Source organism: Heptranchias perlo, chromosome 1, assembly GCF_035084215.1.
Source record: "Heptranchias perlo isolate sHepPer1 chromosome 1, sHepPer1.hap1, whole genome shotgun sequence".
NCBI classification, from domain to species: Eukaryota; Metazoa; Chordata; class Chondrichthyes; order Hexanchiformes; family Hexanchidae; genus Heptranchias; species Heptranchias perlo.
In genome coordinates this window covers 137428746-137454705 of record NC_090325.1, presented here as the reverse complement: position 1 = coordinate 137454705, position 25960 = coordinate 137428746, and the positions used below count along the sequence as shown (strand labels likewise).

Here is a 25960-nt window from a genome sequence, read left to right as displayed (position 1 = left end):
ACTGAACCAAATCACTGTTTTGTCCATCATTTTTCTTTCTTGAAAAATCAGAAAACACCTTGTGGAAGGTCAAAGCTGAGATGGTGGAACTGTATTCAGGAAGACCTGAGTGGAAGAGTGACAATGGGAAAACAAGTACTGGGGCAGAGGGGACTGTGTGATAGCAAGGTTGTTGTATACATGCTCAGTCTGATTATGGTAACTGACTGACTGAAGCTAGACTCCAATTGGGAAAAGCCCTGTTCCCAACAATCTGCTCCAGTGCTGCATGTTGGGATTAAGGAAAGTTCGTACGGAGGAATGTTCATGTTCAAAACTAGATTTTGCAAAGTGATTTCTCCATTTTTAAAATATGTTTGTCAGAAAGTAGAATTAATTTATTTTATTAAAGAGTAGGACATCTCTAATCTACAGTGAAGCACAAGTTGTCACCCAACTCAATGCTGCCAATTCAGCATTAGATAAAAAAGCAAAGTATTCTGAAATCCAATTACAGAAAAAGAGACAGAATAAATTAATTATCTGCCTATATATGACCCAGTGTGTTGCTACCTAAAATACAACAACAGATCAGTCCTAGAGAATGTTATTTCACAAGTTTCACTTTATCCTTCAGTACTTTAAATTTGGGGTTACAGGTTATCTTCTTGTTGAAAGCTGCCAGGAGTTCCTCTTCAGACTTGTAGTTATTATCACCACTGTCAGCATAGTACTGGGATAGAACCTGCAAGAGTTTGGATACAAACCAAGTGAGACTGTTACAAAGAGTAGTTAATATTATTTTAATACATTAGAAAAACACCAGCTAAAATAACTATCTAAAACAAATGATCTTTTTCAATATTCAACAGGGCAATACAAAATAGACATTGAGTGCAAGAATTATTTCTAATATTGACCACAATTTCATATTTTTAATTTTGACAACATTACTATATCAATATCTTATCACAGCTATGATGTGCACACATTTTTAAAGCCAGTGAACCGTACCTTTTTCCTTAATTTTTTAATAGAAATTTCTTGCTCTGGAGACTGCTGTAGAACAATCTTGATTGTTCTTTTCCAGTTGAATTTTCCTGAAACAAAGTCAATTATGTAAAAGATATTAACTTCAGAATTGGAAGCTAAAAGCAACTTAAGTAAACAGAATTCACAATGTAGCATCTTCCAGTTTATTGGAACTTGTTTAGTCCCAAATATGCAATAGCACTCTATGAGTTTGTCTGTCAATTGGGTATGCACCCTTTACACTTATGTGCATCCAAAAATCCACAGCTTTCTGCAAATATAATTATTTGACCCACACCATACTTGGAATACAAGCTGCTGTTTGTAAACAAGTACTGTTTTCGAAAACTGAGCACTTATGGACCTTGTTGAACAACAAGGACTTGCATTTATAGAGCGCCTTTAACGTAGCCTTGGGACGTTTTACCAAACAAAATTTGACACCGAGCCACATAAGGAGATAATACCCATAAAGAATACAATTTTATGCCTTATCTCAGTGGTAGCACGCTCGCTTGAGTCAGAAGGTTGTAGGTTCAAGTCCCACTCCAGAGACTTGAGCACAAAATGCACTTCAGTCAGAGGTGCCGTCTTTTGGATGAGACAATAAACTGAGACCCCACCTGCCCCCTCAGGTGGACATAAAAGATCCCATGGCATTATTTAAAAAGCAGGAGAGTTCTCCCCGGTATCCTGGCCAATATTTATCCCTAAACCAACATCCCTACAACAGATTATTTGGTCATTTAACTCATTACTGTCTGTGGGATCTTGCTGTGCGCAAATTGGCTACTGCGTTTCCCTACATTACAACAGTGACTACACTTCTAAAGTACATCATTGGCTGTAAAATGCTTTGGGACTCCCTGAGATCCTAAAAGACGCTATATAAATGCAAGTTCTTTCTTTCTATTATGGACGCAGAATATCAAAGCTCATTAGAGAAAAGTGTCCAGGTACCACAGTTCACACTAGTTGCATGCTGTTAATCTAACAGCGGACCAATACTGTATCATTTATACAATATTTCTGAAGTGATTGCTGGAACATTTCCAAAACACAATTTTCTCATCTCAAGTTAATGATGAGTTGAGCGTTGTATATTAATGAACACGTCAAAAATACTGGACAGCACGATATAAACAATGAATGCCCACTAGGATAGTTAACAACTTAAGCATATACAAATCAGAGATTTAAAGGGAACATTCACAGCCTTTCTAATTTTTATTAACACCGGTCGATCTCCCATTGCATTGCACAAAGGGAGTAAAGACCAATTGTAGCCTTCAGGTGAAGCCAGGTTAGAAGGTGGGAGATAATTGGATTAGGGCACACAGACATAATTCAGTATTCATTTGAAAGTCTTGGATTATGTCTTTATTTTTATATTTTCATTATAAATCCCCACGTCCACACCTATAATGGAAACTGCGTATATAAACTTGGCATGCTGTAATTATGCCCTCTCCCCAGTGGTGGCATTGCAGCCCCTCCACCAGAGAAAATAATTAAACTGATAAGTTTACATTGATAGTTTCCACTGTAAATGTGTACACCGGGATTTATAATTGAAAATGTTGGACAGGAAGTACATACAGACTGAAGAATTTTTAAATATTATAGTCGGGAAGGAGGGGGAAAGCTGGAAGAGAGGAAGAGGAGGGGACACAGGGGTTGAGCAGGTAGTTCTAAGAGGAATAGGAAGGGAATTGGGTCATTTTAATACCACTCATCTAAACCCTCCTCTCCTGCTCCTCCCTCAACTCCTAGTCCTTCTTCTTACCCCTGACCCAGCTCCTTCCCCATCTCCCTCTCGTTGGGGAAGTTTGGATAGGAAGGAATACTCCAGTGACAGCAATATAAAGGGGTGGGGAAGAGAGGAATCATTCAACTTTTAAATTCAACAGGGAGATATCAGGCTGAAGGCTTTAAGTCTACATAGACCAAAGAAATTAACAAATTTAAAATAAAATGAAAAAGAAAGAATCAACCTCAATCAAGAAAACAAAAACTTATGTGCAGAGTAAGAAAAAGTGTGACTGGAAGGGCAGAATGTTTTCTGAGAGTTAGCCTGAGGATACTTGCGAATTTGGTACTAAGCCACCAAGCAGCCAATTTGTATAATTCTGTGATATGTGCAAAACTTATAAATGTTGACATAGGAAATTATAATGGGAAAAAGTTAACAAGTGGCAAATACATGTGAACAGGAAGTCAGTGGAGCAGAGAGCAAGTCCACTTAGTTGCAAGATTTCTAATATATTAGAGATAAATAAATACCTTGCTTTGCCTCATCATTTTCTTCCACTTCCTCGGTTTCTGCAATTTCAACTTTCTTCTGTTTAGAGTTGGGTTCATCTGTTTAAGGTGCAAGAAGAGTATCAGAAAATCATACGTTTCCAGTCTTGGATAAAAAGACAGTAGTTGGCCATGATTAGGGCACAGTCTTACCAAGGAAGCCATTTGGATCAATACTAAAGGCTAAAGTTATAAAAAGGGGGAGGGAGTGTGGTGAGGAAGAGAACCTCTACACCATCTACTCATACCCAGTTCCAAAGAACATGTACCTTTTTTCCCCAAAAGAAAAAAAGAAAAATGTTACTGAATAGTACATGTCACAGTAATAAGAAAACCCAAATATTGCATATAGATTCTCGCCCTTCAAAACACACGCAAAAAAACACACACAACTGGCAATGATCAGGGGACAGTTTAACTGTATGGTCACTCCAGCAGGGAGCTATACATGGAGACCAAGAGGAGAGGTGCTTGCTGAATAACATCAGTACAGCTTTTCAGTGGAGGTGTTCTCTAAAATAGACACATTGTCCCTGAATTTTCAAGGGGTTTTCCCTATCTCCCACCTCAACTTTGACAGAACCCGTGGTAAGAAGGTAGAAACGGTGGTTTACAGTTGTTGAAGCCATTTCTCTGGGGGTTCTCTTGAAACCACCGGAGAGCCCCACTGGAAATTACAGGTGACATTTTTTTTAAAAAAAAGCCAAAAATCACTCATTGCTGACTGAAATTTAAAATGAATTCCGCTATCCAAGGAATGCTGATAATAGTGGATAATCTGGTTTTCTCACAAATAGTCAGATTTCACTAAAGAACTAAAACACTAATTACCAACCTTCACTAGATTTTTCATGTTTACGTTTCTTGCTCTTCTTGTTGCCATGTAAATTTTCACCGTCCTGTTGCTCATAGCCCTTTGCTTGATTGCCATTTTCCTCTACCATATGGACTCCATCTTTGTTATGCTTCTTTTTAAGTTTTTTCTTCTTTTTCTCTTCCAGCTGATTTGTTTTGGAATCTGGTTCATGCTTTAAACAATTTTCATCTTCTTTTGAGTTTAAGTGTTTCTTTTCTTTTTTGGATTTCTTTTGCCTTTCTGCTTTCCTTTCCCGTTTGTTTCTTTTCTTCTCTTCATTTTCTGCTACAGCTGCCTGATCCTGGTTTGCTTCTACCGATTCTGATGGGCGTTTACCATTCTGAGAGTGTTTCTGGTTTCGTTGTTGGTTGTTTTTATCCTTAGCAAAACAAATATCATTTATTACATCACAGAATTATCAAGATTACGCAGTTAAACAAAGGTTTTACATTTTCTGTACCAGTTGCATATTCCTACTACATTTTAAAGAAGATCTCCTCTTAACCTTCTGTTACATAGGAGCAGGAGTAGGCCATTCATCTATCGATCTGTCTTGAAAATTTTAATTGACCCAGAACCCACAACCTTTTGGGGGAGCAAGCTCCAGATTTCTACTACCCTTTGTGTGAAAAAGTGTTGCCTGATTTCATTCCTAAATGGCCCAGCTCTAATTTTAAAATGATGCCCTGTTGTTCCATTGTAAAGAACTCCAGCTTCTCTAGTCTCTCCATGTAAATAAAGCCTTTCATCTTCGGTACCATTTAGTGAACCTCTTCCATAACTTTTCGATGGCCTTGATATCCTTCCTATAATGAGGTACCCAAAAGGTGGCCTAACCAATGATTTGCAAAGGTTTAGCATTACCTCTTTGCTTTTGTATTTTATGCCACGATTTATAAAACCTAGGATCCCAAATGCTTTTTAAAAAATGGTCTTCCCATTTTTTCCGTTTATCTAAACCTTTAAGTCTGTCTGCCCTTCTACTCCTTTTAAAGTTTAGTGTATTATGTCCTCTCATTCTTTCTCCCAAAATTTATCCTCACATTAATTTTCATCTAAGTGCCCAATCAAACCTGTCTATATCCTCCTGAAGTTGCTTTTAGTTCTTTTTTCAGTTAACCAGCACACAGGTGCTAAATTGCTGTCTTCTCCCCCTTTTGCTCTCATGGTCACATTCCAGTGTATCCCAGAGATCCATCTGTGACCCCATCCTTTTCACTAATCAATAACATCTGAAAGCACACAGCACTCTTCAACCCAGGTTGTTGCTACACTTTCAAATTTCTTGCTTAATATCAAGACCTGGATGAGCAAAAACTTCCTCCAATTTCAAGGTTGCAAAATTGAAACCAACCTCTTTCACCAGTTAGTACCTCCCTGCCTTTAGTCTAGATTTCATCAACCCCTCTGGCTGACCTCTCAAGCTACGTCTGGAGGGGCTCATGCGATTTGTACAAGCTCAGCTTCCTCTCCCACATCCACTTTGTTCCAAAACCACTTTGCTCCAACTCCACAACATTGCCCACCTCTGCCAGTGCCTGTTGCTGAAGCTCTAGTCCTTGCTTTAAATCACCTCAAGGCTTGATGTCCCCAATGCCCTCCGAGTTGACCTCCCCACCTTAACCTTCTGCAAGCTTTGACTAACCCAAAATGATTCAAGCCCTCACCCTCACTTGCATTAAGTCTCATAAATCAGCCCCATCCTCTCCAAATTCCACTGGCTCTGTGTCCCAAACACACAGATTTCAAAATTCTCATCCTTGTTTTCAAATCTCTTCATGGCCTCGCCCCACCCTATCTTAGTGATCTCCTCCTGCCTCACATGCACTCTCTGTTCCTCCAATAGCAGACTTCTCTTTATCCTTTGCTCCTTGTTAGTCATTCATCAACCCACTGCATCCTTATGGAATTCTCTACCCAATTCCAACCATATTGCCATCTCCCTCTCTGCTGTCAAAAATTTCCTCAAGACTCCCCTCTTCAACGATACCTTTGGTTCTGCATCTTAGCCTATTACTCTCTCTTCTCACTGTGCTGTGTCCACCATAGCCTTCCCCCCCTTACTAAAAAGCACTCAGATACTTTCCTGCATTTATATAGCTCTCTTCAAATGCAAGTTCTAATTCTAATTCTCACATTGGCTGCAAATAGCATATCAATTTTTTAAAAAAGTCTCCTCCAACATAAACACAAAGTTGAATTCATCGATTTAACTTTCATTCTGAAGACTAAACATAAAAAGCATGTTCTTTGTTATACAACACCATCTACAGGCAATTTGAAAGTAAAACAGGACATACAGCCAACAAATTAGTGTAAGTCCATTTTACGTGGGATTCTAGAAGTCAATGTATTCAAAACAATATTTACATGATGTTGATATCTTTATATCATGGAAGATGCAATCAATCCAAGCTATAACATCAGACTTGGGAATAAGACTGATCCAATACTATATTACAGTATGTAGAATATACCTCCAGCAAATATTTTGGATGACTCAGCATCAACATTGATTTACTGAAGTTGGGCCAAAGTATATATGAGATTTAATAATAAATGTCATAATTTTCTGAACTATATTAAGGTTAATTTCACCAATCCACCCACTCCCCAATCCAATTTTCTCCCCGTTTCTCTGAAGAGGGGAGAAAATTGCTAGGGTATAGTTCAACGGGCACCGGTCACCCTTCTGAACCTCACATGGATGGTCAATATTCACGTGTGGCTCAATCCTAACCTCACCCAATGACCATGCATGTGCTTCCAGCAGAGGTGCCTAGATAGCGAAATTCCAGCAGAAATCCTGGCTGATTTTACACTCCCTAACCCAGGGCACTTAGGCAAATCTGGTTGAGTTGAGCCACCTCAGAACTGACCAGGGATTGAACCTGTGACATTCCTGGGCTGAAAGACTGCTACAGTCCAACACAGCAAATTTGAACTGGGTTAGTTCGAATTACCATGTGGATTAATGTTTTATTCAAAGTGATGATCTAGATTCAAAAGCCATGATTTGTTCACTTGACATCCCTGCCGGTCAGCATATTGCAGTGGGTGTCGGCCTTGGAATTTGCCAACAGGTGGGAAATCATTAAGACACAGCACATTCCATTTCTTTCCAATTTCAATTTCAGGTGATTTTTTTTGTTTGAATTAATTTTGTACATGTTGCAACTTACATTGCTGATAGCAGCAGCAAAGATCTCCCACACCTGCCCCTGTAGAGCCTCATTATAGATGTTCAAACTGTTTTTCATCCAGTTCTGAAACACAATGAAAAAGTATCTGGTAATATCATTTCTATAATCTGCATAAAATGTTTATGTTGTTTCTCAGAACCACCATTCATATTAAATTGAGGCTTCTAAAACTTTTGTTTTTAAAAGAGTATCAGAATTGAGCTTACTAAGGACCATTTGCAAAGCCATAATCTGATAAATTCAACTTTGGACCTTCAGAAGTTGATAACCTGTTCAAAATAAAAACATAAAATGCTGGCATTATGCACTCAGTCAACGCCCGTAAAGAGAAAAGTTATGATGTTTCAAGTATGTACCTTTTATCAGAACCTGATGGGTTACACACTTGAAATATTACAATCTATCTTTTCTCTTTACAGATGCTGACTGACTTGGTGGGTATTTTTTGTTTTCGTTTCAGATTTCCAGCATTTGCAGTTTTTCTTTTCATTTTATTGAAAAGTTGTTCGATCATCAATCTATAAAGCTGCATATTAAGTCAAAGATGTTTTAAAGCATACACTTTCAGATTTTGGAAACTACATTAACATTTGTAAATTGTCTATATTTGAAAGCACCCACACATGTATGTATGTAATAAAAACAGAGCAGCTAGTATACACAGGTGTCACCTTGTTACAGATGCAAAACAGTCTTAAAATACTGGGTGAAATTAACAGTGCAAGGTCCGAGAAGGAAGTGTAAATTAGAGCAGGTGAATTCAATGTCAAATCAGGTACAGAAAGAGAAATAAAGAAAGAGAGAGGGAAAGAAAGATTGGATTAGAGAGAGAAAATAGACAAAAGGAAAAGTAAAAATTTCTGAAATTTAAAAAAAAATCTCCAACAATTAAAACGTAAATGAATGAGACTCCATACTTGTAATAGTTAATTTTCAGTGCCAGAGGGGTTGACTGCAGTAATTAACACTTACCACATCGTTAAAAGGGTACTTAGGCTTGAAATGGACAAGGCTTAACTTTCTGTGATGAATTTAGTTCGTATCTACCACGCAAGTACAGCAACTTCATATCGTTCAATGCATTTCAATGATGAGTCAGACAGCGAGATGCTATTTTTGCGAAGTAAACGGCGGAGCAACACAACTCAGACAGCAACTTTTGGATATTTGAACACGCATCTGCCCCTCGCCTGAAGTTGCTGTAGCATTTGCGCATAAATAACAGTGAGTGCTATCGGCCTCACCATTATTTTGACAGCAAAATCAGGGCCTATATTATTGACACTGTGAGCAACACCACAGGAGATCTGTAAGTAGCTAGTTAAAATTTTACAGGTCAAAAAAGTGACTTCCATTTCTCACATTTATTCATATTGAGTAGCTTCCAATTTATTTCAAGTTACCAAACATAAGGAAGGACAGGCACCTAGCAAGAAACCAGAATTCATAATGTTGTACATCTGCAGTTATCTAGCAGATAGAGGATATGGAACAATACAGTTATGAATGGTGAAGGTGTATATGATACTGCTCACCTTGGGCCAGTTCCTGTTTAAATTATTTGCTTTATGGAATTAGTGCTTTACTAAACATGTTGAAATATCCCACATTTAGTTTAGAGGCACTTTGTGTCAATATTATATGCAAAAATCTACACAATACAAAAGCTATTCAGTTGCAGAGTCTGATAAAAAAATGTATCTTCAGCAATTTGAAACAATATTAAAATCAGGAAAAGTTTTTTTTAAAAAAAAGATACCTGAAATTTGGCTTTTTTTCGTGGTATGTTGTCATAAGAATTCATTTGCTCCAGAATTTCACGCACCCCGGAACTAACATTTGATTTGTTCATAACTTCATGAATTTTCTATATGCAGGAAAAAAGACTAAAATAAACATATGCAGCTGTACCATAATAATGCATACTGTCTTTATTGACTTTTACACACGATACACTATAAATATGCATCTGACCCATTATTACAAATCAACTGCGGCAAATGTTACAAACACAAACTGCAGTAAACAGTCCACTATAATAAAATGCAACCCTTATGGCTCCTTTATACTACTGGAACTAGTTTGATACCTCTATCTAAAGCAGTGTGAGGAGGCAGCAAAGAAGTTTAATACCAGCTGTGTGCCACTTTGTACTTACACAAAGTGGAGCGCCGGATATTCGTGCTTAACATGCACGCAGAACTCCACTCAGGATGCCCACAAAACTATTTAAAGTTTAAAAAGATAGTTTCACACCAGTTGCTGTTATACTGCAACTGATGTAAAGTCCATGGTTCAAGACTGCCTCCTCGAAAAGTGCTCTCATATCACTTGACAAAATTGAAAGTGTCTCAAATCAAGTCGTAACTGCGGTATTACTGGCTCCTTCAATAACAGGAAACCTTGTACACACTGCAGATTGTGCTTTGTAACCAGAGCGGGCAAGAGTGTCTGGGACTTTAATTATATGCATCATATCACATACAAAGTGATGCTGCCTTGTTCTTTCTTGGATCGTGGTTCAAAACATTTTACAGATCCCAAGTTCAATTACACCACATTAGGAAAGCATCACTCGTGGATGCATGTTTTTCAACTGTAGCTCTACAGGACCAACATTATTTATTTGGCTACGCTGTGAGTAACAACTGACACAGTTAAATATGATTGTAGATACCAATTTTCAAACCAGTCAGAACAACATACAGAGCAATTGTTTTTCATGGTGTATTGAACATCCATACATACTACAGGTATTATAAAATAATTCACGAGAAAAATATCTGCCCATAACTCCATGATCAGTTGCAAATACTAGAAGTTTGGAAGTAAAATAAAAAGGAAAAAGTGCAAATGAAATAAATCCAGAAAATTCTGGAGACATACAGCAGGTCAGTTAGGATCTGTAAAGAGAAAAGACAAGTTATGATGATTCATGCATATATCCTTCATCAGACTGAAAGCAGAGAGATAAACAGATAAGGCTGGAAAAATAGAACAAAGGGCCGGGGAACCAAAAGATACACTCGTCAAAAAGTGGGAGTGAAATTTTCTAATTTTCTCTGGCTACAGGCGTAGTGCTGGAGGATTGGAGGACTGCTAATGTTGTACCGTTGTTTAAAAAGGGAGGAAAAGGATAGACCGAGCAATTACAGGCCAGTCAGCCTAACCTAGGTGGTGGGCAAATTATTAGAAACAATTCTGTGGGACGATATAAATCGTAATTTAAAAAGGCACAAATTAATCAAGGACAGTCAGCATAGATTTGTTAAGGGAAGGTAGTGTCTGACTAACTTGATCGAATTTTTTGAGGCGGTTACAAGGAGGGTCGAGGGTAGTGCATTTGATGTAGTCTACGTGGATTTTAGCAAGGCTTTTGACAAGGTCCCACATGATAGACTGGTCAGAAAAGTAAAAGCCCATGGGATCCAAGGGAAAGTGGCAAGTTGGATCCAAAATTGGCTTAGTGGCAGGAAGCAAAGGGTGACGGTCGACGGGTGTTATGGTGACAGGACGACAGTTAAAAGTGGGCTTCCACAGGGTTCAGTACTAGGTCCCTTGCTTTTTGTGGTTTATATTAATGATTTAGACCTAAATGTAAGGGGCATGATTTAGAAGTTTGCAGATGATACAAAAATTGGCCATGTGGTTGATAGCGAGGAGGAAAGCTGTAGACTGCAAAAAAAATGAAGGATGTGAAGGCCTTAGAGAGGGTGCAGAAGAGATTTACTAGAATGGTTCCAAGGATGAAGGACTTCAATTACGTGGGTAGACTGGAGAAGCTGGAGTTGTTCTCCTTAGAGCAGAGAAAGTTGAGAGGCGATTTGATAGAGGTATTCAAAACATGAAGGGTCTAGACAGAGTAGAGAGAGAAACTGAGAGTAGAGAGAGAAACTGTTCCCATTGGCAGAAGGGTCAAGAACCAGAGGACAAAGATTTACGGTGATTGGCAAAAGAACCAAAGGCAACACGAGGAAAAACTTTATTTTAAAACACAGCGAGTGGTTATGATCTGGAATGCACTGCCCGAGGGGAGGGTGGAGGCAGATTCAATCATGGCTTTCAAAAGGGAATTGGGCAAGTACTTGAAGGGAAAAAAATTGCAGGGCTACGGGGAAAGGGCGGGGGAGTGGGCCTAGCTGGATTGCTCTTGCAGACAACTGGCACGGACTCAACGGACCGAATGGCCTCCTTCTGTGCTGTAACATTCTATGATTCTAAGCTATCAATGGACTGATCAGGTGGGCAGAAAAGTGGCAAATGGAATTCAATCCGGAGAAGTGTGAGGTAATGCAGTTGGGGAGGACAAACAAGGCAAGGGAATTCACAATAAATGGGAGGGTACTGAGAGGTGTAGAGGAACAGAGGGACCTTGGGGTGCATGTCCACAGATCCCTGAAGGTAGCAGGACAGGTTGATAAGGTGGTTAAAAAGGCACACAGGATACTTTCCTTTATTAGCTGAGGCATAGAATATAAGTGCAGGGAGGTTATGCTAGAACTGTATAAAACACTAGTTAGGCCACAGCTCGAGTACTGCGTACAGTTCTGGTCACCACATTACAGGAAAGATGCAATTGCACTAGAGAGGGTACAGAGGAGATTTACGAGGATGTTGCCAGGGCTGGAGAATTTTAGGTATGAGGAAAGATTGGATAGGCTAGGGTTGTTTTCATTGGAACAGGAGGCTGAGGGGCAATTTAATTGAGGTATATAAAATTATGGGGGGGGGGGGCAACATAGAGTGGATAGGAAGGACCTATTTCCCTTAGCAGAGGGGTCAGTGACCAGGGGGCATAGATTTAAAGTGACTGGTAGAAGCATTAGAGGAGAGCTGAGCGGAAAGTTTCTCATCCAGAGGGTGGTAGGAATCCGGAACTCACTGCCTGAAAGGGTGGTAGAGGCAGAAACCTCAACTCATTTAAAAAGTACTTGGTCGTGCACTTGAAGTGGTAACTACAGGGCTACCGATCAAGTGCTGGAAAGTGGGATTAAGCTGGATAACTCTCTCAGCCAGCATGGATGGGCCAAATAGCCTCCTCCTTGTGCCGTAACTTTCCATAATTCTATTCTATGAAATAAAAAGATACAGCAAGCCAGGCAGCACTTGTAAATAAAGGAAGAATGTTAATGTTTCAGGCATAGGTCTTCATTGTGGTGGTTAATGTGTTAAGTGACCCACAAACTGCTTAATGGAAATCATTGAAATAATGCACACATACAGAAACGACAAACGCACGTGCAAATGGTTGAGCAGGAGCGAAAAGACACAAGAGGTCCAAGTATAACAAAAGGATTAGAAATAACGAGAGAAATAAAAATAAGGCTGCCAGTGCAGAGTCGGGACCTGTTCTTTATTCTCTACTTGCAATTGGTGGATCCATTGTGCTTTGCTTGCATCTTCTGTTTTCATTTCATTTCTGTTATACCTTTAGTTTTTTAAAATTTGTTTTTCCACCATTACTTCCTTTTGTTGTACATGGACCTCTTGTGCCTTTTTAACTCCCCCCCCCCTCTCCTATTAGCATATTTGCATTACTTCACTTACATGGAATATGTACAAAAAGAGTGCACTAACAAATAGGGACTGGGTAAGAAAAAAATGATAAGACGACAAACAGGGCCATAGTACAAATAAATGTTAAGATGTCTAAAAATGTTAAAAAGACAAATCTAAAGGCACTGTATCTGAATGCACGAAGCATTCGTAATAAGGTAGATGAATTAACAGCGCAAATAAATGTAAATGGATATGATAATAATAGCAATTACAGAGACATTGCTGCAGGGTGACCAAGGCGGGGGTCTGAATATCCAAGGGTATTCGATATTTAGGAAGGAGTGTCAAAAAGGAAAAGGAGGTGGGGTGGCGTTGTTAGTAATGGATGAAATCAGAGCAAGTGAGAAAAGATACTGGCTCAGAAAATCAAGATATAGAATCAGTCTGGGTGGAGTTAAGAAGCACCAAGGGGCAGAAAACACTGGTGGGAATTGTCTATAGGCCTCCAAACAGTAGTGGTAATGTAGAGGATGGGATCAAACAGGAAATTAGAGATGCATGTAACAAGGGTACTACAGTAATCATCGGTGACTTTACTGTAGTACCCCTGTTACATGGACTGGCCAAACCAAATTAGCAATAATACTGTGGAGGATGAATTCCTGAAGTGTGTATGAGATGGTTTTTTAGACCAGTACGTTGAGGAGCCAATCAGGGAACAGGCTATCCTAGATTGGGTATTGTGCAATGAGAAGGGGTTAAATAATAATCTTGTTGTCCGGGGTTCTTTAGGGAAGAGTGACCGTAACATGATAGAATTCATCATTAAGATGGAAAGTGAAGTAGTAGTCCAATCCAAAACTAGGGTCATGAATTTAAACAAAGGAAACTACAAAGGTATGAGGAGTGAGCTGGCTATGATAGATTGGGGAGCTTCATTAAAAGGCATTACGGTGGATGGACAATGGCTAACATTTAAGAAACAAATGCATAAATTGCAACAATTATACATTCCTTTCTGGGGCAAAAACACAAAAGGAAAAGTGGCCCAACCATGGCTAACAAAAGAAATTAAGGATAGTATTAGATCCAAAGAGGAGTCATATAAAGTTGCCAGAAAAAGTAGCAAGTCTGAGGATTGGGAGCAGTTTAGAATTCAGCAAAAAAGGACCAAGAGATTGATTAAGAGGGGAAAAATAGAGTATGAGAGTAAACTTGCAAGGAACGTAAAAATGGACTGTAAAAGCTTCTACAAGTATGTAAAAAGAAATAGATTAGTGAAGACAAATGTAGGTCCCTTACAGTCAGAAACGGGAGAATTTATAATGGGGAACAGGGAAATGGCAGAGCAATTAAACAAATACTTTGGTTCTGTCTTCACGGAAGAGGACACAAATAACTTCCCAGAAATGCTAGGGAACCAAGGAACTAGTGAGAAGGAGGAATTAAAGGAATTTAGTATTAGTAAAAAAGTGCTGGAGAAATTAATGGGACTAAAAGCCGATAAGTCCCCAGAGCCTGATAATCTGCATCCCAGAAAAGGAGGTAGCCATGGAAATAGTGGATGCATTAGTTGTCATCTTCCAAAATTCTATAGATTATGGAACAGTTCCTGCAGATTGGAGGGTGGCAAATGTAACCCCACTATTTAAAAAGGGAGGGAGAGAAAATAGGGAACTACAGACTGGTTAGCCTAACATCAGTAGTAGGGAAAATGCTAGAGTCTATTATAAAGGATGTGATAACAGGACACTTAGAAAATATCAATGGGATTAGACAAAGTTAACATGGATTTATGAAAGGGAAATCATGTTTGATAAACCTACAGGAGTTTTTTGAGGATGTAACTGGTAGAATAGATAAGGGAGAACCAGTGGATGTGGTGTATTTGGATTTTCAGAAGGCTTTTGATAAAGTCCCACATAAGAGGTTAGTGTGCAAAATTAAAGCACATGGGATTGGTGGTAATATACTGGCATGGATTGAAAATTGGTTAACAGATAGGAAACAGAGAGTAGGAATAAATGGGTCTTTTTCAGGGTGGCAGGCGGTGACTAGTGGGGTACCACAGGGATCAGTGCTCGGGCCCCAGCTAGTCACAATATATATCAATGATTTGGATGAGGGAACCAAATGTAATATTTCCAAGTTTGCTGACAACACAAAACTAGGTGGGATCGTGAGTTGAGGAGGATGCAAAGCAGCTACAAGGCGATTTAGACAAGTTGAGTGAGTGGGCAAATACATGGCAGATGCAGTATAACGTGGATAAATGTGAAGTTATCCACTTCGGAAAGAAAAACAGAAAGGCAGAGTATTATTTAAATGGTAATAGATTGGGGAATGTTGATGTACAAAAGGGACCTGGGTGTCCTTGTACACCAGTCACTGAAAGCAAACATGCAGGTGCAAAAACCAGTTAGGAAGGCAAATGGTATGTTGGCCTTCATTGCAAGAGGATTTGAGTACAGGAGCAAGGTTGTCTTACTGCAGTTATACAGGGCCTTGGTGAGACCACACCTGGAGTACTGAGTGCAGTTTTGGTCTCCTTACCCAAGAAAGGATATACTTGCCATTGAGGGAGTGCGGCGAAGGTTCACCAGTCCGATTCCTGGGATGGCAGGACTGTCGTATGAGGACAGATTGGATTGACTCGGCCTGTATTCATTCGAGTTTAGAAGGAGAGGGGATCTCATTGAAACATATAAAATTCTGACAGGGCTAGACAGACTGGATGCAGGGAGGATGTTTCCCCAGAACGAGGGGTCAGAGACTCAGGATATGAGGTAGGATATTTAAGGTGGTCATGGAAAAGGACAGGGAGGGGCCGGAAATAAAGGTTCTAAATTGGGGGAAGGTCGATTTTAATAGGATACGGCAGGATCTGGCCAAAATGGACTGGGATCAGCTGCTTGTAGGAAAATCCGCATCGGAGCAATGGGAGTCTTTCAGAAGGGAGATTGAGACCATACAATGGCAACATGTTCCCGTAAAGGTCAAGGGTGGTTCCAAGAACTCCAGGGAACCTTGGATGTCAGGGGATATACGAGAATGGATTAGGAAAAAAAGGAGGGCTTTTGGCAGATACAAAAGGCTAAAGACGGAGGAAGCCCTAGAGGAGTACAAAAAGAGCAGGGGGATACTTAAAAAAGAAATTAGGAGATCAAGGAGGGGCCATGAAATAACACTGGCGAGCAAAATAAAGGAAAATCCTAAGATGTTTTATAAGTATATTAAGGGTAAGAGGATGACTAGGGAAAAAATAGGGCCCATTAGGGACAAAAATGGCAATCTGTGTGTGGAGCCGGCAGATGTAGGAGGGGTTCTAAATGAATTTTTTGCATCTGTTTTCACTTTGGAGAAGGACGATGTAGACATAGAAATACGGCAGGGGGACTGTGATATACTCGAACATATTAACATCGAGCGGGAGGAGGTATTGGCAGTTTTAGCAGGCCTAAAAATGGATAAATCCCCAGGCCCGGACGAAATGTATCCCAGGCTACTGTGTGAGGCAAAGGAGGAGATTGCGGGGGCTCTGACACATATATTCAGAACCTCTCTGGCCACAGGGGATGTGCCAGAGGACTGGAGAACCGCTAATGTAACACCATTATTCAAGAAGGGGAGTAGGGAAAAACCGGGGAACTACAGGCCAGTGAGCCTAACATCAGTGGTAGGAAAATTATTGGAAAAAATTCTGAAGGACAAAATTAGTCTCCACTTGGAGAAGCAAGGATTAATCAGGGATAGTCAACATGGCTTTGTCAAGGGAAGATCATGTCTGACTAATTTGATTGAATTTTTTGAGGGGTGACTAGGCGTGTGGATGAGGGTAACGCAGTGGATGTGGTATACATGGATTTCAGTAAGGCCTTCGATAAAGTCCCCCACAGGAGACTGGTCAAGAAGGTACGAGCCCATGGAATCCAGGGTGCCTTGGCACTTTGGATACAAAACTGGCTTAGTGGCAGAAGGCAGAGGGTGATGGTCGAAGGTTGTTTTTGTGACTGGAAGCCTGTGGCCAGTGGGGTACCACAGGGATCGGTGCTGAGTCCCTTGCTGTTTGTGGTCTACATTAATGACTTGGATATGAATGTAAAAGGTATGATCAGTAAGTTCGCTGATGATACAAAGATTGGTAGGGTGGTAAATAGCGAGGAGGATAGCCTCAGTCTGCAGGACGATATAGATGGGTTGGTCAGATGGGCGGAACAGTGGCAAATGGAATTTAACCCGGAAAAGTGCGAGGTGATGCACTTTGGAGGGACTAACAAGGCAAGGGAATACACAATGAATGGGAGGACCCTAGGCAAGACAGAGGGTCAGAGGGATCTTGGTGTGCAAGTTCACAGATCCCTGAAGGCGGCGGAACAGGTAGATAAGGTGGTAAAGAAGGCATATGGGATACTTGCCTTTATTAGCCGAGGCATAGAATATAAGAGCAAGGAGGTTATGATGGAGCTGTATAAAACACTGGTTAGGCCACAGCTGGAGTACTGTGTGCAGTTCTGGTCGCCACACTACAGGAAGGATGTGATCGCTTTGGAGAGGGTGCAGAGGAGATTCACCAGGATGTTACCAGGGCTGGAGCGCTTCAGCTATGAAGAGAGACTGGGAAGATTGGGTTTGTTTTCCTTGGAGCAGAGGAGGCTGAGGGGGGACATGATTGAGGTGTACAAAATTATGAGGGGCACAGATAGGATGGATACTAAGGAGCTTTTTCCCTTCGTTGAGGGTTCTATAACAAGGGGACATAGATTCAAGGTAAAAGGCGGGAGGTTTAGAGGGGATTTGAGAAAGAACTTTTTCACCCAGCGGGTGGTTGGAGTCTGGAACTCACTGCCTGAAAGGGTTGTGGAGGCAGGAACCCTCACAACATTCAAGAAGCATTTGGATGAGCACTTGAAATGCCATAGCATACAAGGCTACGGACCAAATGCTGGAATATGGGATTAGAGTAGACAGGGCTGATGGCCGGCGTGGACACGATGGGCCGAAGGGCCTCTATCCGTGCTGTATAACTCTATGACTGAGATGAGGAGAAATTTCTTCACTCAGAGGGACCTGGGTGTCCTTGGGAAGAAGCTAGATAGATTCCTAGACACAAAAGGCATCAAGGGGTATGGGGAGAGAGTGGGAATATGATATCAGCCATGATCATACTGAATGGCGGTGCAGGCTCGAAGGGCCGAATGGTCTCCTCCTGCTCCTATTTTCTATGGAATTTATTTCACGGGATAGTCCAAGTGGACCTAACTTCCTGAGTGTCACAGGCAGTTTAAAAAAGACAACTATCCACTCGCAGCAGTACCACAAATAAGAAAGAAGGAACTTTGCCTTTCAAAATCTCATGACATCCCAAACACTTCACAGCCAATGAACTACTTTTGAAATGAAGTCACTGTTGCAATGTAGGAAACGGAGCAGTCAATTTGTGCACAGCAAGATCCAACAGCAGGGAAATAAATGATCAGATAACTTGTTTCAGTGATGTTATTTGAGGGGATAAATGTTGGCCAGAATGCCATGGAATCTTTTACATTCAACTGAGTGGGCAGTGCCTCGGTGTAAACTGTACTGTACCAGAACCAAACTACTGTAAACTTAAATCTGTTTTAAACAAAACACAATAATTGTTCTTTTTCTCTTCAAAGAGGCTGATTAACCTGCTGTGCTTAGCAGCATTTTCAGTTTTTACTTCTGAAGTCAAACATGTACATTGTATCAGAATGCTGCACAAAAAGTTCTTCAATGTGTTTATTCCATTCATGAAGTCCCAAATAACTCACTTAAGACTTGTTGGTCATGAGTTGTAGTCTCATTCAATGATGCTGAATGCAATTTTTATCACAACTTTTTAATAGAGTCTTCCACATGACTACCATTGACAATACAAAAGGTGGACAAGATTTGATTAGAAAGTTGAGCAGCCCACTACAGCTGAAAAAACAATTTACCCAGTCATTTTAAATATTCAGGAATGAACTACTGTAGCTTTTGAGTTCCCAGAAGCACAATAAGAGTAACATACGTACTAAGATATATTTACCTGTATCCACTCTTGTTGTTTCATATCTCCTTTTTTGGCCTTGGCTTCATATCCTTTACCACCATACTTCTGATCTTCACTAATGCATTTAGTATGGGTCACATAATCCTCTCCCCTATAAACATTAACAGACCTCTATTAGGAGGAAATGCGAAATAATACTTTGTCTAGCAGAGAACCTAGATTGCCTAGGAGTGAGTTTCTGTTGTGTGTTTCATTGGGTGAAGCCAATAGCCCACAGCAAAACCCTAAAATTAATTCTTCAAAACTGTAGCTGAAGAAGTTTAATAATTTTGCTCTACATGCGCTGATAGAATATTGAACTGTACAGTGTTATCAATTTAACCATTTCAGAACTATGCTGTACATCAGCAGTAGTACTAATAGAAGTAGCTGATCAAAGTAGTGAGTCCGAGAAATAATGGGGCAACCATACAGACTATCTATAATGATGAAGATCAATGTAAAACTCTCTCAATTTGTCACATAAAAAAATACAAGTATCAAGCAAAATTTTCCACATTAGCTTTTCATTTTGCACATTTAAATGTTTGGGGCCAATGTACTATGCATGTTTTTGCTAAATCTTCAGTATCTCCTTATGTGGCTCAGTGTCAAATTTGGTCTAATAATGCTCCTGTGAAACGCCTTGAGAAGTTTTACTATGTTAAAGATGTTATATAAATGCAAGATGTTGTTGTAAAGATACCAAACCATAAATTTCAGGCAAAGAAAGCTATTTTAACATACAATGTGGTAAAAAAGCACATCAGAACCCACTGGACTGCTACGCCAATGAGAGTTCATAATCTCTGTTGTACTGTGAAGGACACCTGCTAAAAAGGCTAGGTGCTTTTTCAGAGAGGGAGGTATAAACCTGATGGAGAGTTTCCTGAAGCACCCTCTTGTATCTCTTAGTGATCAGTAACTTGGGCAGATACCTGGAAGCAGTTTGTCTACTCTCTGTACTGGATGTTTGGTGCATAGTGCAGTGAAACCCAAAAGAGGTAAATTAAAGATATAATACTAAAACCTTAAATTCAGATAGAATACAATATGTGTGCACAACACAAAACCTTATACATCCCATTACCAAATGCTTACCAAAAGTCCTTGCCACAGTCAATACAAGACAAACATGAGCATTTCCGACAGATATTCAAATGTTTTTCCACTTGAGCTTTCTTGACAGACTCTCCACATCCACTACAGATGAAGAAGACCATTTTATTTTATTCTAGGCACCTTCTCCTCACACACCATAAAGCAAAGCCTGTCAGGAACAAATATATACATTTATGAGAAATAGAAGAGCAATCGGTTCCAATATAGGCTCCGTTTATGCAGATTTTATCTTACCTTTTTAAAAAAAACTTCTACAGTCGGCTCTACTATATCCACTCTGGTTATAATGGATAATTGCATACCTCAGATAATTCTTATTTACACTTTGCCCAGATTCCTCCTCAGACTCCAATTTTAAAATTGTTGCAGAGTCTATGTGTTCCACTCCCGATGAAGCCAGGACTTGCTTGCTTAAGTATACTAGTATGTTATGAGCAGATTTTGTAGTTAATGTATCAGGAGAGGAATAACCAGTCTCTGCAATGATTTTAGGGCTGCTTTCATGACTTCACTGTCAGGATCAGCTGTAGAGCATTGGCAGTATACCAGCAGCTGATCTTGCCAGGAAGTTCAAGTTCACAGCTGACCCCAGCATTTGTAAGCTTTGCCACTCTACAGTTTATACTAGGTTCAAGTTTAAGCTTCTCTTCACTCAGCACAAAGTAATGCTTTTGTCAGGGAAAAACACAAATTTTAAGAGAAATATGAGAGAAACATGTAGCAGATCTTCAATGGCATTGCTCACTGTAAACTGGATGACACCCTCTTATAAGGACAAGAGCACTGCAACATACAAAAGTACAATGTATTATTCTATTGCTAACTGTAGCAATGTCCCTTTAAGTTCAAAAAATCCAACTTCAAGTCAATCAGAATGGATTGGTGAGGGAAGTGCGCAGATTGGAAAATGCTTCTAAGGTCAGCTTCTAGGTCAGAAGCAATCAGTATTAAGTGACTGGCTTCCCTTTTTTGCATCCGTAACAAAATGTGATATCTGGTGTATGACAAATGAAATACGTGAGAGAAATGTTATATATAATATGCGAAACTCCAACGGCACTGCTTACAGTATGAGAGAGAATGCTCCATTTTATAAAGACAGGAACACTATACCATGTGAAAAGTTACAGCGTGGAGTTTTGCCCTTTAAGGCTACAAAATCTACTTATGTTAAGTAAACATTAGGTAAATTCATACCCAGATGAATTACGACATTGGGGCTCTGGTATTTTGCGTCGCTGGAGAGTTTGTCTGCACATTCCAAAATAACCGTAGCTTGTTTCTATATTTTTTAAAAATTGTGCCACAAAAACTTACATTAGACAATGTGTGCTATCTGAAGTGTGATGGACAGGAAAGTGTGCACTAATGTAAAGTGTTATATTACAAGTAAATCTCCCATTGCGCTAGTCACGGTAGGTGACAGAATGCATTATTTTATAAGGGCAGAAACATTATACCACGGAAAACAGAGTGAAGGTGTGTGTTGCTTTACAACTCTGCATTCTAGAAATGAATGTTGGGGTCAATTAAAATTCAGCTGTCAATCAAAACTGAGTTTATCTGACAGGTGAATGAACAGTTTGCATCCAATGGAAAAGTGGAAAGATGGAGCTGAAACACAGCATTTTACAAATGTTTTGCATCCATAAAAAGAGAGCCAAGTGCAGGAGGTAGAAAGGGTACGTTACCCTAATTGTAAGAATCATTAAGTTTAAATTTTCCTGCATTTAAATCCAGCTTGGAGCTATTCAATGGTTGTTAGTTTATTTCAACTTATTTGACATACTATAGCTCTCGAGAAAGTGGAAGCCAAGGCTGGTCGTCGATCGTGTGTTAGAATGAGACAATCAGTGCCAAGTTAATAGAAACTTGGGTCTAATAGAATACAGTGGGGGATACTTATAATAAATTTGACTAAGAATATCTTGATTAAGAGTGACTGAGAAGTGTGGCCAAAATGTGTGATAGAAGCAAATGTTACCACCAGTGCATGCAGTGCAAGACATATAGATAATAGATATATAAACAGATGATCTCAAGAATGGCAACTAGAATGCTAAGCAAACAAGAAATTAAGTTGGACAAATTACTGAGAAATAGCTCAGTTGAGGAAAAACAGAATTTTTAAAAAGCTATAATGAAGATTGAATTCGCAAGACATACATAAGAAAACATGCATGCTAAACAAACAGTATCCAAAATGGATGAAGAGTATTTCAATTTGAAATAAGGGAAGCAAAATAATCCATATAAAGCTTACAGAGAAAAGTGAAAATTGCTAAAGCAGAGCAAATAAAAGGTATTGGGTGCAAAGAGGACATGAGAGAGGAAACAGCAAAAGATGTTAATCACAATAACAAAACTTATTTTCAGCAGAACAGCAAAAATGTTCTCTTCGGAAGGAAGTTAGATCTCTAAAGGATAAATATGGTAGAGTATTTGATGAAGAGAAAATAGAATTTAATGATTATTTTCTAGAAGTAGTCACTAGGAAAGAAAAAATACATTATATAATAATTTCAGCTGAACATATAATCTAGAGGATTTTGAATCAGTGTGGAAGAGGCTCTTGAAAGGTTAAGTGGATGAAGTCCAACAAATTTCAATGGCAGATGGCATACATCATAAGGTTATCAATGAGACTAGGGAGGAAGTTGTGGGGCCTTGGCTGCAGACAAGTGGAGAAGTTCCACACAATTGTAAAGAAGGAAATGCAATGGTTATTGTTAAAAAGCGGAACAAAATCTGAACTCTGAATTACACCATGACCCTCTTGTGGAGGCATAGTCAGAAATCCCAACATGACTATCTACTGCTATAGCTGGCTTGACCAATCAAGCCAGCTGTGAGCCATGTACACTCAAGTCTGCAGCCTTCAGATTTCAGGCTGCAAAGACGTCTGTTGCACCATTGTAGGGGGAGTGTTAAACTGTCCAGAATCTGGTGAGGATGAGGGTGTCAAAAGGAGTCAAGGCAGGTTGGCAGTGAGTAATGTCAAGGCAATTGTTAGGACAATGGAGAGGAAGTTGTAAAGGTGCTGGCAATGAAGCTAAGGGAGTTTCTGTCCAGGGACAGAGGGTGAGGGCAGAACAGTTTGAAGTGAGATTAGATGGGTGGTAAGAGAGATGAGAAACAACTAAGACCAGAAGTTCCATCAAATGCAGGATTATGAACCTGTCTCCCACCACTACATCAAGAGACCAAAATTGATACTATAAATCATTATATCACCTGAGTCAGAAGGTTGTAGGTTCAAGTCCCACTCCAGACACTTGAATATATAATCCAGGCTGACACTCCAGTGCAGTACTAAGGGAGTCCTGCACTGTTGGGGGTGCCATCTTTTGCATGAGACATTAAACAGAGGCCCCTTCTGCCCTCCCAGGTGGACGTAAAAGGTCTCATGGCACTATTTCAAAGATGAGCAGGGGAGCTCTCCCTGGTGACATGGCCAATGTTTATCCCTCGACCAGATAATCTTTTTAGCGATGTTGGTTATTATTTCATTGCTGTTTATGGGACCTTGCTGTGTGCATATTGGCTGCCACGTTTCCTACATTACAAGTGACTACACTTCAAAAGTACTTAATTATCTGTAAAATGCTTTGGGGCATCCAAAGGTCGTGAAAGGAACCATATAAATGCAAGTCTTTCTTTCTATAGAAATTACAGTTCAATAAATATCATTAATTTAGAGAAAGATGTGGGTATGATTCTTAATGAATACTTTGCGTCTGTCTTCACAGAAGAGGGGGACACTGCGGAGATTATATTTAAGGAGGAGGAGCGTGAAATATCAGATGGGATAAACATAGTGAAAGAGGAAGTATTAAAGGGTTTAGCATCTTTGAAAGTAGATAAATCACCAGGCCCGGACAAAACGTACCCCAGGCTGTTAAGAGAAGCAAGGGAGGAAATAGCAGAGGCTCTAACCATCATTTTACAATCCTCCCTGGCTACAGGCATGGTGCCGGAGGATTGGAGGACTGCTAACGTTGTACCGTTGTTTAAAAAGGGAAAAAAAGATAGACTGAGCAATTATAGGCCAATCAGTCTAACCTCGGTGATGGCAAATTATTGGAATCAATTCTGAGGGCAGCATAAATCGTCATTTAGAAAGGCACGGGTTAATCAAGGACAGTTAGCATGGATTTATTAAAGGAAGGTCGTGTCTAACTAACTTGATTGAATTTTTTGAGGAGGTAACAAGGAGGGTCGATGAGGATAACGCGTTTGATCTAGTGTACATGGATTTTAGCAAGGCTTTTGACAAGGTCCCACATGGCAGACTGGTCAAAAAAGTACAAGCACATGGCAGGAAACAAAGGGTAATGGTTGATGGGTGTTTTTGCGACTGGAAGGCTGTTTCCAGTGGGGTTCTGCAAGGCTCAGTGCTGGGTCCCTTGCTTTTTGTGGTATATATTAATGATTTGGACTCGAATGTGGGGGGCTTGATCAAGAAGTTTGCAGATGATACAAAAATTGGCCTTGTGGTTGATAGTGAGGAGGAAAGCTGTAGACTGCAGGAAGATATCAATGGACTGGTCAGGTGGGCAGAAAAGTGGCAAATGGAATTCAATCCAGAGAAGTGTGAGGTAATGCATTTGGGGAGGGCAAACAAGGCAAGGGAGTACACAATAAATGGGAGGATACTGAAAAGTGTAGAGGAAATGCAGGACCTTGGATTGCATGTCCACTGATCCCTGAAGGTAGCAGCTCAGGTAGATAAGGCGGTTAAAAAGGCATACGGGGTACTTTCCTTTATTAGCCAAGGAATATAAGAGCAGGGAGGTTATGCTAGACCTGTATAAAACACTAGTTAGGCCACAGCTTGAGTACTGCGGGCAGTTCTGGTCACCACATTACAGGAAAGATGTGATTGCACTAGAGAGGGTACAGAGGAGATTTATGAGGATATTGCCAGGGCTGGAGAATTTTGGCTATAAGAAAAGATTGGATAGGCTGGGGTTGTTTCCTTTGAAACAAATGAGGCGGAGGGGTGATTTGATTGAGGTGTATAAAATTATGATGGGACTAGATAGAGTGGATAGGGAGGACCTATTTCCCTTAGCAGAGGGGTCAGTGACTGGGTGGGGGTGGGGGTGGGGGCATAGATTAAAAGAAATTGGCAGAAACATTAGTGGGGAACTGAAGAGAATTTTTTTTCACCCAGAGGGTGATGGGGGTCTGGAACTCACTGCCTGAAAGGGTGGTAGAGGCAGAAACCCTCAACTCATTTAAAAAGTACTTGGATGTGCACTTGAAGTGCTGTAACCTACAGGACTACAGACCAAGTGCTGGAAAGTGGGATTAAGCTGGATAGCTCTTTTTCGGCAGGCACGGACACGATGGGCCGAATGGCCTCCTTCTGTGCCGTAACTTTCTATGAAAGAGACTGAGGCCACCGGGTCAATTTTTTTAAGGACATTCTGGAATATCCAAGGTCTGAACTAGGTAAGTTTCTGTATAAACCAAGGGGGCGAAAGGAAGAAAAGCACAAAATACAACTAGGCAACAAAAACGGAGGGAACATTCTAGAACAATCAAGTCTGCAGGAAAATGATTCAATAAGATCTGAAAAATGAACTACAACGACTGGAACATCGTGCTTAATTTAGACCAAAGCAAAAAGGACACTGAACGAAACTGACAATTCCTATATTATAGAAATGGGCGACTCTCTTAAACCGAATGAATCACAAGTTATCGTTCAACTCTACTCAGAGCTCGAGCACCTCAACGCGCACTTACAAACATTCGCACCTGGTCCCTCAGACACACCAGCCGCCGTTTCGAGTCTAAAATACCGCGGCTCCCCTCCAACGAGCCCGAGCATATTCCACGTGCGGTACCGGAAAAAGGTGCAACGTTCTGTCCCTTCCCTTTTCTCCTCCTCCCCCCCCTCCCGGT

General features: G+C 40.2%; 1 protein-coding gene across 2 annotated transcripts; it reads right to left on the bottom strand.

Annotated features, from left to right (window-relative positions):
• Positions 1-367: 367 nt before the first annotated feature.
• On the bottom strand, positions 368-25916 carry lyar (Ly1 antibody reactive homolog (mouse)). 2 transcript variants are annotated; one of them, XM_067991420.1, is made up of 9 exons: positions 25802-25916; positions 20027-20195; positions 18923-19037; positions 9131-9238; positions 7351-7434; positions 4148-4547; positions 3295-3372; positions 994-1079; positions 368-724 (listed from the first exon to the last, which is right to left on the bottom strand). In XM_067991420.1, the coding sequence occupies exons 2-9, from the start codon at positions 20146-20148 to the stop codon at positions 587-589; spliced, it is 1131 nt and encodes a 376-aa protein (XP_067847521.1). In that variant the 5' UTR covers positions 20149-20195; positions 25802-25916; the 3' UTR covers positions 368-586. The 2 variants fall into 2 exon arrangements, with proteins under 2 accessions (XP_067847521.1, XP_067847531.1); XM_067991430.1 differs by having other exon boundaries at positions 25814-25916.
• Between the last annotated feature and the right edge of the window lie 44 nt (positions 25917-25960).

Coding starts and splice junctions, on each gene's coding strand:
- lyar (XM_067991420.1), bottom strand. CDS start 20,148: ATGGTCTTCTTCATCTGTAGTGGATGTGGAGAGTCTGTCAAGAAAGCT. Junction 7,435..9,130: donor GAAAAAAAGCCAAATTTCAG/GTATCTTTTTTT, acceptor ATTGTGTTTCAG/AACTGGATGAAAAACAGTTT. Junction 3,373..4,147: donor ACATGAAAAATCTAGTGAAG/GTTGGTAATTAG, acceptor CACCTTAAACAG/ATGAACCCAACTCTAAACAG.